General features: G+C 33.2%; 1 protein-coding gene across 1 annotated transcript in view; it reads left to right on the top strand.

Annotated features, from left to right (window-relative positions):
* The window catches only part of LOC105145995 (growth factor receptor-bound protein 14), a 322,967-nt gene that overhangs the window by 97,307 nt on the left and 208,032 nt on the right, over positions 1 to 17,628 (top strand). The window contains exons 4-8 of the mRNA XM_087416651.1: positions 10,692 to 10,858; positions 11,585 to 11,741; positions 13,052 to 13,182; positions 14,607 to 14,687; positions 14,781 to 14,912. Of these exons, the coding sequence (XP_087272777.1) occupies positions 10,692 to 10,858; positions 11,585 to 11,741; positions 13,052 to 13,182; positions 14,607 to 14,687; positions 14,781 to 14,912 (668 nt within the window). The remainder of the gene's footprint in view (positions 1 to 10,691; positions 10,859 to 11,584; positions 11,742 to 13,051; positions 13,183 to 14,606; positions 14,688 to 14,780; positions 14,913 to 17,628) is intronic.

Here is a 17,628-nt window from a genome sequence, read left to right as displayed (position 1 = left end):
CACCACGAACTGGCTTTCTAGTTCATTAATATAACTAGGAATAATGCGCGATCGAAGTTTTCACGTAATACGTCCTTGAGGAACGTGAAACTCGTTTGTCGATTTATAAGACAGAAGGTCGATAAATCGCGGTGAAGAACAAAGTGATGAGCGATTGCTCAGCTCCTTGTAAAGTTGTTATTGTTTCATCTGCCAAATCGCATCATTTTGGCTACAAATCGAGGGAGGGAGGCCCACAATATACATATAATGAAATCCATTTTGGCGAATGGTAAGATTTATTTTTCGGCGGGCAAGGCTTCGGGGTACTTGAAACGCTCGAAAACGTAATTTGTGCAGAATCTTCGAGTGAGTATCTCGTGGACCGACTTGTCACCGGAAGTCGACAATGCACGGTTCGTAAAACGAGGAAGATGAAGACCATCGTAGTCTAAACGGATCGCTTCTTTTTTTCGAGACGGACAGTGGTCTTGGCGTACGGCCAGTCGTCCTTGTTCGTTGCCAGAAGAGTATCGGTCGACGACTCTGTTTTTTTTTTTAAATGATTGTAAAAGCCCGTCGTATTCCTGGGATTAAATTGACTCTGCCTCGTAAATCCCTTACTCGATTATCAGACTACTACGTGATGCTGATGTAATTTTTGATCGACTGAAGCTTCTCTCCTTAAATCTTCATCCTCGAAGGTTCCGAACGATCAATAATCTGTCAATGTCTTGATACGAAGACAGCTGTTGCTTGTAGTACTTTCTCATTGCGAAACGCAAAAGTCGAAACGTTGGATGTCGGCAAGGTATTCGTATACTTACGGTTCTTTTTTTTTCTCTGTCGAGCAATATTAATGGGATGATGAGTTTAATGAGCAATGTCAGTGGGTCAAATGAGCGAAGTAACGAATGATACGAATTGATGCGAGGCACGCACTTACAAAGATTGACGCAGCGCAGCGATATATCATATTGTAATAGAACAAGAGAGAAAGAAGATATTGCAGCCTGCGATCGGTTGGCAATGATATCGAGTTATGGCTCGTGATTACACCTCTCGGACCGAACTATCGCCTTTTATTTATACGAGCCCGCGAGACGCATGGCTAAGTTATAGTACCGGATATCTTTATAATATTCCGTCGCGAAAAAGCAACAGTTCAGTCTTGCGGAACCTAAGTTTGTCTTGCAATTCCGCTCTTTCCTCGAGATTATCGTTCTCTTCTAGAAATTTAACATACTAGCATACTACAATTTGTTTCTCACGGAGAGATTCAATAACAACTAGAGAATTTTTTTAAAAGAATTTCTCGATATTTCTTAATTTATTATTAAACTAAAAGTATTTTAATTTTTGGATTTCTGTATTTATTAAACTGTACTTATCTTTACTAATTATAAACTAATAAATAAAGTAATTTTTATATGTATTTACAGAGATTTTCAAAAGTTTTAAAATGCTATGATCTTTTTAAAATTGTATCTTTTGCATGAATTGTAATTTGTATTTTTACGGTCAGTATTCAATTCCAATATTATGAAAGAAATCAATGCTGCAAAGAATGAAACATCTTGTGAAACTTTCAAAAGTTTCCTTTTTTTTTGTCTATAGTACATGAGAAATGTTTCGAGTACAGATTACATATTTCATGTCAATTCCATGTGTTTTTATGTGAGGATATTAGAAAGTGGATTATTCATGGCACGCTAACTTTGTAATACATTATTGAATAATATTTCTCAAATGATACATTAATGATCAAATTTCTAACGATTCTCGTAATTACGTCGTTCTAAAATGCATCTTTGCTCGAATTGAACATTGAAAATATTGAATATTGGATAAACATTAAATATTAGGTGTTTGGCACAATGTTTGTCGTGGATATTTGTTCCTACAATCGGATGTTTACGGTTCGTAGTCGTGCAGTTTCTTGCTGTTCCACGTCGAAAGAAGCGGGAATGCTGAAAATTTTACATGGGCCGTGTGTGTGCAGAGAACGCGAATCAGGACGGCCACCAAAACACGTTCGAGCTCGACCTAGTCGGCTTGCCTTGGTTCTTATCGATCTACCTTGCATAGGCCGTCTCCTCTCTTCCGAAATATTTGCCGCTATAACGGCGAGATGGACATTAGAATTTGGACTCTCTTGATACATTCGAGTTTCTCATTTAAATTTTATATTAATGTAGGTATATCCGGTTTACAGATTATGATCGCGAATATCTAGGCAACTAGAATGCTTTAGTTTATCGTACGATTGTCGTCCACTGTTTGCGACATATGAAAATTATTATTGTGTGAAAACACATAAAGAAAACGTAAAAAAGAATTATTTTTGCAGCAAATATATGACGACAGATATACGATAACGATCGTTTCTCGTATGCATTGTATTGACATTTTCATTTTCTTCCATGATAATACGTCTTATTGTCCTCATGCATTTTCATGAATTCTTCTATAAAGATAAGAACGGTTTACATTCTCGTTTATCGTCTCGGTATAATGTCACGGCGATCAACAGTTTTGTCTTTCCAATGCACTTATCGGTTCCCCCTTCGATCGTTAAAGTCTTTTGTAAATAAACCAAATCCCGCAATGAACAATAAATGAACGAGATAGACACGAGAGACAAGTTTCTCTCCATTATTGCCGATTATTTTTCTCGCGACTGCGCACGTTCCGGCTTGTGCTTATGGAACGACCTGGTTTCGTCATCGTGACAGGTAGATGCCCGCATACCACGGCTTGCAGCTTATGAATGTGGTTGAGAGAAACGTTATAAGCGGAATACTGAAATATCTGAAGCATCTTTGCGATATCCACGAGGTAATGCGTTATTGCTGTGACTGATAACGATGATTAGGAATCCCCGTTGTTTGTTGCACGAACATTTGGAAATATGACAATCGAGACTCAAAGAAAATATCAAGAGTAAATAATTCTTGTTATTTACATCCGCATAAATAAGTTTTACTGACAAAGTTTCAGTTTGATAAGACTTAAAAGATGTAACAAAAAATGTTTGCTTCGATATTTCCATCAGAAGACAGTTCATCAAGAGACACGCGTTAGAGTGTCTCGAGTGCTAAGAACACACGCGAGATATTTGAATACGCGTCATAACATAAAAATGTTTGTGCGTCAATGCAAATTGAAATTCTAAAATAGTTTACATATCGAGAAATTTTATCAAGTTTATAATTAGTGATTTTTGGGAATAATTAAAAACAGTTTGATCAAACATATTGTTATTTGAAATACATATTACATTAATTTCACTTATTTAATTACTTATAAATGTTTTGGATATCAAGAAATCTATAAAAGAAATCCATAAAACAAATGTACTGTAGAATGTACAATAAGAATGCATTGCGCGAGTATAATTAATGTTTTCTGTACTTTATGTCCGTTTCTCAAAATTCGAGGTTGCGGTTGCGGATATGGATATGCAACGACCGGCTGATTGTTGCAAGAAGCAACAAAATGACAACAGAATGGGATAATATAGTATGTCAGTAGAGACGCGAGTAGGCCAAGGTTGCGATTGTGAAACTTGCGAACTGCGTCATTATATGATGCACAAATTACATACGAACGCTTTACATGATTTCTTGGCAGATTTTTAGAATTTTGATACAGTTCTGGCTCTTCTCCAAAAGTATTTTCGTGTTTTTTTTGGTACCATTTCACAAAAAGTTAAACGTAAACAACAGGCATGTAAAAATGTGGAATGATTACTTCACGTTTTTATTTTACGAAATTTATAACTTTTTTATTTCAATTAGAATTAATGAATTTTAATTTGTGAAACAGAACTCTTGAGAAAATATCAGATTATCGACAAAAATTTTTATTCGCGGAATTTTAGAATACTTTCAAACGTTCGAAAAATTGTTGGAAATTTTGTATTTTTTTTATTTTATCGGTTTGAGGGTTAAAAATAATTACTTGAACTTGTAAAAACATTTATCTATTTCAGATATTTGTAACATATTTTTTATTTTATTGTTAAATATTAATGAGACTATTAGAGTTCAACAAAATATTCAGGATAGAACTGGAAATACATATATTAGACGAAAATGAAAAATTTTCTTATGCTATTATAATTTCACGATGATTTTTATACGTGCATATTGGAATTAGGAAAAGAATAATGTTTTCTTATAAAAAGAGCGAGATTCTTCGCTTTTAATAATAGTTTTCATTGTTTAGTAGTTATTGTTTGTATTGCTTAAAAAACGAGAATTTATTCTACATAAATTTATTATTATGAATTAAATCAAGAAATCAAAAATTAAAACAAATCGAAAAACACAATAAATAAAAAAGAAAAATAAATAAATATTTTAATAGTTATTATTTCATTTTTATTTGTCATTAGATTAGTAGCAGATGTTACACATATTTATTTATGTTATCCGGAAATGTATAGAGCAGCTGCAATGGCGGCGCTCGACATTATGCGCTTTGCGCATTTATGTATACCGAGTGTACCGCATACCGAGCGATTGCGGGTTAATTAATTGCCGCAATAAACGGTCAACGTAGTACGCTAATTCGAGAGCATGCCCTCGGTGTTATCTTCCACTGATTGGGCTTACTCTCAACGTTTTCGAATCCCACAACAGAGATTCCTTTTGCGATTGTGCATTTGCAAAATATATGATATGAAATTATTTTTTAAAATTATTTCTTTGACTATTAAGTTGCACTCATTGAAATTGCAATTTGATTGTTAGCTTCAAGTATTGGTTTCGAAAATAAATATTTCTGAAATTATGACTTTACATAAATATCAGAAATAATGTTATAAAATGAAACCAAATGCATTTCGTGAGTTATCTCCATGTCCAAATTTATTAATAGAATGCCAATGTTTCATGAACATTGCAGTTTATTTTATCAAGGCAAAAAAGAGCTTGATACTGAGCTGCTCTTCCGAGGAATTCCCTTTATATATACTGTTTAAAGATAAAAGTGGGAGAGAGAGGAAAGAAGAGTAGTGATAGGAGGGGCAAGGGTCGATCAATTTTCGATAACCTCGAGAATGATCTTCCATATTTTACTTACATTATAACTATTATTAATTCTGTTTAGATTATTGGGATATTTTTATATCTTTATAGCCTCTGAATTTTTTTTCGAAAGTATAATGTGATTATTGTAGCCATTACCTTATACTATGTTTTATTAAACAGTATTTGGCGTCTTATCTCAATGTTATGTTCTAATAATACTGACTGTGCGACGTGTTTTAATCTAACAAAACATTGATATTTTTTCATCCGCAGATTAACCATTCACCCGGTCACTCCAATATATACTTTTTTGCAAGAGAAAGCATATTTTATACATCCTTGTGAAATTGAATGAGAAGTTTTTGGTCTTTAGAATTTCTCAAAATTTGTCCTATCTTTTTAGGTGGTTTAAAGAAAGTTCGGATGCTGTGCTTATTTAGTATCCTATCTATCTGATCTATTATTTCTTTAACATCCAAAAGGATGAAAAAGATACTTTTTTGCTTGTATAATAGGATTTATTATCTTTTGTGTGTGTAAGTTTTTTACACATGATGATCTAAGGTACTGTCAGTTTTTTTAGTAATAAGAACAATTAAAAATGGAAGCCTCTTCCTTTACATCTATAGTGAAGCGAATTGAGATGTTACTTGTTGAGGAAAATAAGGAATTTATGGAATTCAAATTTGCTGTGTCTCTAAATCACGAATGTATTATCTACATAATGGCAACTAGATTTGTGTTCTCTTAGATGTTTTTTCGGAAGACTTTTCTTCGGAAGTTTTCCATGAGGATGTTAGCAGTTATAGAAGAAATAGAAGAATTGCTGAAGTTTATTTATAGAATTGATTATTATAGAAGAAATATGTATATGGCTATTAAGCAGTGCTATATTAAAGGATTGAAAGGAAACTTCGTATGAGAGGCTTCTATTTCTGTTGATTATGTCTAGTATGTCTTTAATTGGAGGACTTGTGTGAAAAAGGATTCTGCGTATCGTGACACCTAAGCATGTCTGCAGGATGTAATCGAATTTTTTCGATTTTTTTATATGAAATTGAATTGTAATTCGGATTTTTCTACGGATTTTTTTAATGAAGAAATTTTTTGAAAGCAGGATGGATGGATTATATATAGAGTTCTATATGTACCAGAGTAGCGCAGAAATCCGCCATGTTTGCCTTTAATTCCTAAACGCTTATTGTATGATAAACTATCAAGTCAGAAATAGCGATCGAAACAGCCAATAGAAAAATTGTACTCGGCTTGAGTTACTTTGGTACATCTAGAGCTCTAATGTTGAAAAGTTTACAGCACTGACAATTAATCTGAGAAAAATATTAGGTTTGTGTATTTTAGACAGACCATTAAGCATATTTCTCTCAGTCCTTTCTTAAAATTTATTTGATTCTTATGGATAGATCTCACTTATCACGTGGAGTCACATATTCTTGAATTTCATGTCTTAGAATAAATTCTTGCAACATGGTGAGAAAGATCTAAATAAAAGAAATGCTAGTATCTTAAAAAAAGTTTACATTATATAAATATGTCTCGCGAAAGAGAGAGAAAGAGATCCCACCAGATTTCTTATATCATATGATGTATTGAAGGTATTTATACATTCCGGTTGTTAAGAGAGCTGGCGATAGTAATGGTTAATAATAACTGGTTTGAATATTGGCGATTTGGACGAAAAAATGGGCAAAACAAAGATTAAGAACAAGGATAATTAAAAAATTAAGAACTGAAAAAAGAACCGAAAAAATCATAAAATTTTACCAGTTCTGTTACGGTTTCGGTACTATAAATTTTACAAAATTTGGGTACGGTTCGATTTCGGTTCCGATTTCGATTTGATCCAGGTCCTTGATTTGAGGATGAGTGTGAATTTTAGTGTTCTTACTGAGCTGAGAATATTATTTCTTTTCACTAGGATCTTTTTTTATGTAACCTGATGTGTTCATGACTGCTGTATCATCTTTATCGATTGAAAGCACAATGATACGAATTTTTGTATTCTTACTCAGTTCTTAAAATTAGAGGGAAAATTTCTCTTGTCTAGTGATATTGGGATGAGGAAGCTTGACTTTGGAAAGGATGTTAGTTATCTGCTATTCACTTGCTGTGATCGATATTAATTAAACCCCTTAGAATTTAAAGTTTAAACCCCTTAAAAAGATAGGATAAATTTTAAGGAGAAATCCTAAAGACCAAAGACTCTCTCAATTCCATAAAAGTATAATATGAAATATTTGCTCTTGCGAACAAGTTTACATTGGAAAGACGACGGGAGAATGGTTAATCTACGGATGAAAGAACATCAGCGTGACGTCAGATTAAAACATATCACACAGTTAACATTATCAGAACACAACATTGAGAAAGGACATTAAATACTATTTAATAAAACAATTACGCCACTACTATTATTATACTTTCCAAGAAAATACAGAGAGGCTATAGAGATACAAAAATATCTCAATAATCTAAAGAGAGTTAATGACTATAACATAAGAGTAGAATAAAGATCGTTTTCCCTGTCATCGAAAATACATCCTTTTCTGCTACTTCCATTCTACTTTCCCCCTCTCCCCTTTCTATTTTTAAACAACGTTGATATATATATATATAAGGAGGGACTCCTCGCAGGAGTAGCTCAGACTGATCTTTGCCCTCATGAAGTGAACTGCAATGTTTATGTAACGTTGGCATTTTAATAATGGATTTGGATACAATCCGTAGAACGCATAATTTTTGTATAAAAAATTCTCGTGGAAGCCTCAAAAGTATTGTAATAAAAGTTTATTTAGATCAAACAAATAAATTTGTTTGAAAAATTTAAATGTACAATATTAATAGGAATTAATTAGTCAAGTGACATGTTTTATGAGAGATTCGCTTTCTGCGTATTTATTTATTTGAACGGAAACATTGATTTGTTAAAAGTCGGGATTCTTTAAAATGGAAGTGCAGACATAGCTGCAATACGAGTGAATTAGTAATTTTCCACTATTATCAGCGATAATTTAGGAATCTCGAAATAGTCTGCAGGCATTTTACATTTCTTATCATCTCATGATAATACAGTGAAACGTCATCGGGATTTTGAGCAGTCTTAGCGAAATTCATAATTTGCAATTACAGTCGATTTTCCTCCGAGTTTATACAATATGGTGCCCGATAAACTTCTGGCTTCGTATTAATAATTTGATGAGAAAATTATTCCATTTAAAACTTCATAAAATTATTTCATGAAATATTTTGTATATTTTCTCATAATTTATTTATAGTTTGTTCATTTGTATTAAAATAATTTATTTATAATTTCTTAAAATATAAATTACTTTATAATTAAAATGTTAATTCACGAAAAAATTTAAGAAAAAAATCTTATTAATCAAATGGAACAAGCGAGAAATTTTTTAGTTTTGTCTTACAAGATTAGTTTATAGATTTGTTGTTGCTTCTTCCTTCGTCTTGTTGTATCTGTTATTGATCCTTCGTGGAAATAATCATTAATTCGCGGCGAATTCGATGGACGTGTCGAGTATCGACGCTGGCATATACAGTGGGTGCAAAAAGTTTCATGCAGAGAAAATATTTTTTTAAAAAAACTTCATTAAAACCTTTTTAAAAAGTAAATATTATTCAACGAGAAATGAGTCATCAAATTAATGTTGAATCGATTCGATGATTTCAACCAATTCGATGTCGATTCGACGTTTAATTGACATTTATTTCTTGCTACGTAATTAACAATTTATTCATGAAGAATAGACTGTATGGTTCTTAAAACTATATATACCAAAAAGATGTGTATTAATTATAGAAAATACATCATTTGAAAAATAAGCAAAAACGAAAAATTCTATTGTTTGAATGCTCAAAAAGTACAGTCGAGAAATTTAGTTTCTAGAATCAGGAATACATGCGAAACTCGTTTGTTTATGTTAGATCCGAATATGTTTATTGTATAAAATTGCTAATTAATGTTTATTTTTAACAAATAAGACTTTTTTTATAAAAAATTTCCTTGTACGAATACTTTTTGCTCTCACTGTATGTATATTATACACGTGAATTCTTGTTGCTGTTGCGTCGTCACGACGCGGATATAGGACAGAAGAATGATTATTAAGGCGCTATTCATCTCTTCAAGGTATCTTTGTGACATGGCGATGACTTTTGCGCATTTGAGCTAACCGGAGAAAGTTCTTCGATTGCAAACGTGTATTGAACGAACGATTGGAAGAAGGCAAGAATAAATTTGTGAAGTAGAGATTCTACAAAATATTATGAAGAAAAATTATAAGAAAAAGTATTAATCGACAGTCTTTGACAGTCTTTTAATCTTTAATTTTAAGTGAATATATCGTTAATTATAAAATCATTGAATAAATATTATGAAATATAAAATTTATAATTTTTATAATATTTTTCTCATGTATGTTTGTATCAGTTTTATACAAATTAAATTAATTTCTAGTAGAAAGTTTTATAAAAAATTACTGATATATAATTAATGATATATAAATATCCAAATGATCCATTTGTTCTTACACATCAAGTACACTATATTTTTATTTCATTATACGTCGATTTTTACTTATAGAATTTTCATTTTAGTTATAAGAATTAATAAAATTATTATTTAAACATATTTTGTTAAAAATATTTTTATTGAAACAATATTTTTAATGAAAGTTCTATTTATTTATTTATAAAAATATATTCCTTTTGCTTTATCTTCAAATATAAAATTTTAATATAATGGAAGAATTAATGATATTCAAATGGAATTTATTTATATATAACAATAATTTCAAATCTTTTTTAACATTAATCAATTTATGTAAATTCGTATGATAACGTGAATCCTAAATAGTAGAGTAAATCAGAAATAGGATTGTTTTATCTCAATAATGTGTCGGTATTTCCTGCTTGAAATCACTCGACCGCCCAACAATTTATATTAGAAATTTGACCCGCATGGCCTGTAAAGGTGTCTGCGTACAGCAATTCGTTGGATTAGCGATAACGACTCTTGTACGATTCTACTACGACTCGTATTTGATATATCATAGTCATTCTAAAGAAAAAGAGAGAGAGAAGGCGGCGCGCAGCGACGAAGCAATTGCGCGCGACCTCCGCGAGGTGTAAATATCCGCGTTGCAACGGCTCGCAGATAAAACGCGACTCACGCACTACGCACAACGTGTCTTCAATGTCGCAGCACACATGTATAGTCACTTATCCACCTTATATCCCTGCGCCTCGATATTCCAACGTACAGTTATTGCTATTCGAAAAATTCGCCCGAGAACTGCTGCGATTTCACAGCACGACGTTACATTTTGTCCTTAATGTTTGAACACTACTTTTTTTTTTCCTTTGTGTCTCTTGAAACGAGAGGGGGCCACGTTCACTCATCGATAAGTAGTGGCTCCATCCCGACTATGTAGATCCTGTGAAGCCCAAGTTGTAAAATAGATCTTTAGTACAGCGGGCTCGCTCTTACGCCTCTTTGCCAGTATATTTATATAGTAGATTTAGCGTTTTTAACGGATTGACATTCTTTACGATTTTTTAAGTCGTGTAGCTCTTTTCCCTTTTATTTGTTAATCACGACACGCCGTACCAATCTCTCTCTAGTATCTCTTTGGGCCCTTACAGATTGGCTCCCGAAGATGTGCTCCTGCATCGACGGCAGCTCAACGCTGCCGAGTAACCGAGCCGCAAGCTATGAGCGACTTGGTTCCAATCTCACGATCTTCGAACTCAACAGCACGATGCGAAGGAGTCGAAGAAGTGACCAGGATTTGATCGACAGTGAAAGACAGGTATGTATTATCTTGCGCTTTAAATATTGCGCTGTCTGTCTTATTATTTCTCGATTAAACGTTACTCATTTACTACACAATGACACAAAAAAAATGACGCTAAAAAAAATTAAGTTTTTCAGGAAATAAGTTGAAATATTTTAAATTACTAAAATTTTCTAATATTAATTTCGAAATGTAATTTTCATGTAATAACTGATTATAGAGGGGAATAAAAGTATGTAGTATTTTAAAGTATATTTCACTTTTTTCTTTATGTTTCCGTTGTTTACGAATAACTAAAAAATGTTGATAATTTTGTCGTTGTTATGACAAATATGTGATGCGTAGTTGAAAAAAATAATCGAAGAAATGAGTATAAAGTAGTGCATTTTTATATTGTGTTTAATTTATGTAAGTGGAATCTATGTATTATGTTGAAAAATAAATATAATAGAAATTCATAAGTACGACGAAATAATTAAAGTACAATACAAATTTTTCTCATATTTTTATAAAACAAAAATTTATCATTGATTTATTCATTTATGTAAATTTATTTAATTACAAAACAAAATATAAATTATATAAAACAAAATATTTATAATTCATTTACGATGCAATAGATAAATTAAAAGAGGTTTATAAGAGAGAAAGACTGCGAATTAATTTAATTTGATTAATTAATTGTATCCAATATTCATTTCAATTGTTTATTTAATGTCTTTCCAATGTTCATTTAATTAGGAAGAATTGCGGTTTTATAACAACGATCACTCTTTCACAACCGTGGTCGTGGAGAAGAATCTACGAACGATCGACCTGTGCGAGTTGCTTAAAGTCAAAAGGAACACAATCGGCGCAGCCTGGTCGATAATCGAAACGTGGCCGAAACTGGGAATCGGTATGTAATAATATAAACATAACGAAAAATAATATCGTAATATTTATGTGATATTTCTGTCGCGATTATTTCAAATGCCTATGTATTCTTTTGGAAATGTAGTTAACAATCAATCAATAAGTATATTCTATGCTTCGTACTCACGTGCGAATAGCAATGTGTCATCCCCATATAATTATACTTGTAAAGTCTACAATTGTAACGATTACTCGCGATAGAATGTTTTCGTGGAATCATTAGTTTTTCATTAATTTTTTTTTTTTTTTTTAGAGAAATATGAATATTCTATACATTTTGATTATAGTATATATATGTATACATGTATAATTTTATATTTATATTATTGGAATGCATGCGCAATTCATCACAAATGTGATGAACGTATACCCAAACATAATGGATGGAATTTACAGAATTAAACGTTTAATTCGATATCCGAATTGTTATCCCGTTTATTGATAACGTAGATGGAGACAGGTATGTTTGAATAGGGAAATGTCGAGAATCAGCAGCGGATATTTTCATATTTTTGTGATTATTGCGTGCGATACACTCGAGAGCTATTCAAGAATTCGATAACAAATAATTTATTTACAAAAATATCAGCGCGCTCGTAAAAGACGGATAATTCGTTAAAAGTTCGAGGCATATCAAGCTGAGAAGAAGCTTCAAAATGAGTCAATGCCTCTAACACGACGAAAAAACCTCAGTCGTCTAAATTTTCTCTATGACATTGACTCGAAACGAGATCGGAAATAACGTGTGCATGATGAGGGATAAAGGGAGAAGAGAGGAAAGGGGTTGGAGAGGCCGTAAAGACGGCACAGAGCTCTATAATGCAACCGAGAATCAATAGCGGGCGAAACCTCCAGGAGCTTGGTGCAGGTCAGAGACGCGACTCGCGGCTGTGTCTCCGTATGGAATGTTTGTTTAGAGATCCGAGCAAAATGTCAGGCTATTCTAGTCTAATGTGTTTTCCATGGAATCATTTTACCAATTAATTGCATAACAAGATCTGCACTGTAGCTATAAACCCTTTTTATAGAACTTATTTAGAAGTTTTAAAATTAATTTTGCTATAAAAAGGAATAAATATTTTCAAACTAGAAACTTGTGAAATATTAAACTGTTTATTATTATTTATAACATAACAGATATGAAAAATATTCTTTTCCCTATTTTTTTAAAACAGATTTAGGAATACTCAAATATTATTCGATATAATATTAAAAAGTCACTGAATGTATTACTGTGTTGATATTAGCAGAGTAATATATTTGTCATAAATAGAATGAATTATTCTGTTGCAGAGCGTACTTTAGAAGACCACGAAGATATTCTCGCTGTTCATAGGGAATTGGAAATGTTCGCTTCCCAATACGAAAGGAGGTTCTATTTTAGTCAAGACTTCCTGAAATATGAAGTATTCATCAAGCCTGTGGTAAGTAAAAAAAATAGAGAATTTTGTTACCTTGCAGAAAAAAAAACTGCTTTTTTAATTATACATTTCTGAAGAGCACGTGTTTCCTTAATCAAGAAAATAATCAAATTTTTGTTCTTTATTACTATCGCATCAAAAAGTAAATTCTATTCAATCTAAACGCGTTAACTTACCGACCGACTGAGTTTACCAGTTAAGTTACAGTTGCAGTTGTCTTTAAATAACTACGAAGCACTGCCGACTCTAGATAAAATGTCCTCGATTTTACCGACCAACTTTTGACTAACGTTTGATTTAAACTTGTATGTTTATTTATCATATTAATGTTTTATATTTTTTAATTACTCCATTCTATAAATATATATGTAACGTTTGTTCGTATCGACATTGTATTTTTGCGTAACTGTAATTTTGTGAGTCTGAAATGTCGGTAATATTAGGGATCTACAGTTAACTTCAAACTCAGCTGATAGTCAAGAATATTAAATATTAACTCGGTCGATATTTTAATACTTGGTCGGTATCTCTGTGAATATTGTCGGTATGAGAGTTCCGCGAGTTCCTTTAACAGATCTCTGGTTTACCGGCGAATCGTGCGGTTATATTCCAGAAAAGTTTTGAAGAGATTGTTAGATGGCACGAGAGAGAAACGTTTTTCCGATCGGCGATGGAGTACGGGGTCTCAAGGATTCGGTAGTATTGATTGGAACATTCGTGTCCTGGGATTTTGCAGGATTGAGCAGCTCCATTTTAAACTCAATACATCGAGATTATGTAGGCAAAAAATTTCAATAAATAAATAACACTTTATTTTTATATTTCGTCAGTTATCATTTTATTGGGTCTTGTTAATTAGAAAATATTAATTTTTGTGATATGTAAAGAGATACCGATTTATTAGTGAAGCTTCGAAGTTACTAAGACATAATACATTTGAACTGATATCAATTAGCAGTTTTGAAATTCAATCAGTTTGGATCCATAAATCTTGTAGTTTTGCCGATGATTGGCCAATTAAGGAATAACGAGCGTAGAAACTTGGGAAATTGAACGTTGTAATCGACACTCTTTGGAGAATCTCGAGACTTTTTCTTTTCCTTGTAACGAGAGGGAGATACTCTTTGCACATATAACTGTACATACGAGCGTTTGTGTTTCCATCCATTGAAATCTTTATAAAAAGATTCTTAGGTAATGCGCGTATGTTTATAGAACTGCTTTTTGAGACACTTGCGGGACGAGATATATCTATATTTTCTCTTTCCCAAAATATTTTAGATTCGTCTCCGCATCACTATTTTCTCTGAGAATTCATTCTCGTCAATTTTAAAAACGATTTGAAGTCCAGTTTCCTTGATGTCCGTTTTCAAATGTAAAAGATAACAGTATATATAGAGATATTCTCTCCAATTTTTGTTTTGCAGCAATTTTTTCCTCCGGACATGATTACGTTTCCCAGCGGAGAAGAGAGGGGCACATTTACCGAAGCCGAGAGTGCGTTAAGGGTGAGTACACGTGTAATTTCCTGCCAATGCGATCATCACGAACGTAAACCGTGCTGGCTGAAAAACGGCAAATATATGTTACTCACGTTGCAGAATTACTTGTTACGGGAGGACAGCGAGTGCCCGTACGTATTCAGCATGGTGTGGATGCGAAATGCGAGTTCGAACGGTTGGAAGAAGATGTACATGCTGCTTCAAGGCCGGAAACTCTACACGACAAAGAAGGTAAGTCCTTTTGTCTCGCAAGAACCACGGATTGTATTCTCCGGTTATTTTTATTTCGTATTTAATTCATCGTGTGCGGTTTTAAACGCGTACATATGTATTGACAGGCCTTTGGCCGAGGCTGTACGGTTCTCTATTTACTTTACGGCTTCGAATATGAATCATAAGCTTTAAATGTTTCGCGGCGAAAGAATTACTCAGCGTTGTTAGCCACTCAATTCAAACGCGCGCATTATCTACCATTTTGCGGCTACGGGCTGACGTCTTAAAATACGGGAAGATATCGTTACATAAAGAAATACTGCTTCTCAATGTTAATAAGCGAACACATATTCGCACAGCTTGCGTTGATTAATACGTTAACATGAAGTGATGGTGAGTTTCTCTTCTTTCCTATGCTCGATTATCTTTGTGCGATCGCAGTAGAAAATGCAATCTCGCGACGGAGATCGAGTTCTTACTGACTCATCGTCGGTGAAACGTTCTTTTAAAGACCAAGTAAGCGATTCCTAGACGATAAACGATCGTCAGGCTCTACGTGCATCAGCGCGCGTAGTTCTCGCAGGTGTTAACACTTTTCTCAAGGACTTCACGGTGCCATCCGTTACGGATGAGTCACGACACATCGCTGGCAATTTATTTGTAAGTCATTAAGCGACATTAACATGTAACAGCTGGGACGCTTTCTTACCCAAAAGTATGACACGAGAAACACGCCACAATCTTCTTTTTTTACGACCGAAGTAAAGAGGACAGCTTTATTAATGAAAATTGCTTGCACAAATACAACATAAAATTTGAGTAGCAGGTTTTTGTAGCGGTTTAATGTTGATGTTTATCCCATTCAATTTTATTCGCGATGTAATATAATATTGTGTTTAAAAGAAATCCGGAATCAGCTGACGGGGATTAACGTTATTCTTGCCTCGTTCGCAAAATTGTCTTACGATGTATCGGTTTGATGATAATGTTGATCCGACTCAGCCATCAAGTCAATTCATTTGCATATTTAATACCATGCGATATACGAAGGTAACGCCTTCGTGGCTTATTCGATAACACGATATGTATGTAAGACAGTCATTTTTGAGATAACCATAGCTGCTAGTTAATGTAAGCGATGATTCTGAATTCAGCTTATAGGCGGGAGGTTGTTTTTAAATTAATTTAATTCGATTATCGATTTTGCGCGTACAACCGGTAGCTCGCTGTTAAAACTGACGCGTCGAATGGTCGTTTGGCGAACACGCTTCCGAGTTGCGCGTCATTAATCGCCCAGCAGTAAAGCCAGAATCATATCGGTGGGCGAGCGATTATCCGAAATATCGCGCGGATCCTATAGAAAAAAAAAATCCATTTGTCACGCATGCGTAAAATGTCGAGTGAGTTATGACCGCGATCGCTTTACGGCTGGCGATACATCTAGTTAAATAACGATAGCGCGACGAATAATTACAGACGCACTCGTGTACATAGTCCGCGCGACCGCTCGTGAAATATTATCACTGAATATTCTATCGTTATTTGCGTACATCAGTGCTTCAGTTTACACATTTATTAACGTATATAAGCGATACACGCGCTATTCAATAAAAGCACTTAATGTAGTTTCCGTTACACAGTCACATTTAATGCAAATCTATATGTATTTCCGGTAAAGAATGCGACTATACTGAGAGAAAAGTTTTTATGCCTATGTGTTTGTGACTATAAATATTATACATGATGCGATAATTATGATTACTACTATCATAATGCTACTAATATAATATAATTATAATTCTATAAAAAATATAATTGGCACAAAAAATGACTGTAGATATAATTATTATTATCATAATAATTGTTACAATTATCATAATTTACACAATTTATAGCCATTTTTAGGCCAACCATACAAAATATAGTTTTAGTCCAAAAATTATATTATAAATTATGGCTAAGTTATAGCTACTTAAATAATTTTTATAATAGATAATATTATATACTTTTTTTATATCAACTATATATATTTTTTATAGAACTATAAATACAATTATATTATTATTAACGTTATGGGAATAATAACCATAATTATGGTATGTAATTATAGTCACATCATAAATGTCTCTCTCAACGTTATCTAATTTACATAACTTTTTTGATTTTTTTATTATGACGTAGAGTTATAAAAAGGAGTTGTGAATTTTAATGGCCGATATTGTATGGTCGCAATTATTGACAAGAATCCTTTCGCGAAATATACGCGGGAATACGCCTTCTTTTCCCTTTTGTTACGCCAAGAACCAGCTTAAAACGCAAGTTGATTGGCTTCGCGTCCGCCGTTGGTGCGTAAGAACATGATTTAATTATTTGAAGCATCGTCGCTTTCGGCGATATTCGTATCAGTGACTAATATCTTGACGAAAGCATTGTTCCATAAAAAGCTACGACTCACTTCATTGTTATCCGTTTCGCTTCGACACCTCGGGACAAGTCCACAAGTAAATCATTATTACAACATGCGATACAATCTCTCGGTAGAGAGAGAAAAAAAGATGAGGCTTATGTAATAACACAGGGACTCGACGAATTGTGGTATGCTCTGATGAGATCGCTCGCGTATCGCAACTCGCAAGCTTATCGATCCTCGATTACGGCAACCATTACATACAACGACACGCCCCGCGAATTTCGCAGTTTTCTGCAAATCAGATTTTTCTCGTAGATACGGTTT

The sequence above is a fragment of the Acromyrmex echinatior genome, chromosome 1 (genome assembly GCF_024713525.1).
Source record: "Acromyrmex echinatior isolate Ae372 chromosome 1, ASM2471352v2, whole genome shotgun sequence".
Classification (NCBI taxonomy): Eukaryota; Metazoa; Arthropoda; class Insecta; order Hymenoptera; family Formicidae; genus Acromyrmex; species Acromyrmex echinatior.
This window is presented reverse-complemented; position numbering and strand designations above follow the sequence as displayed.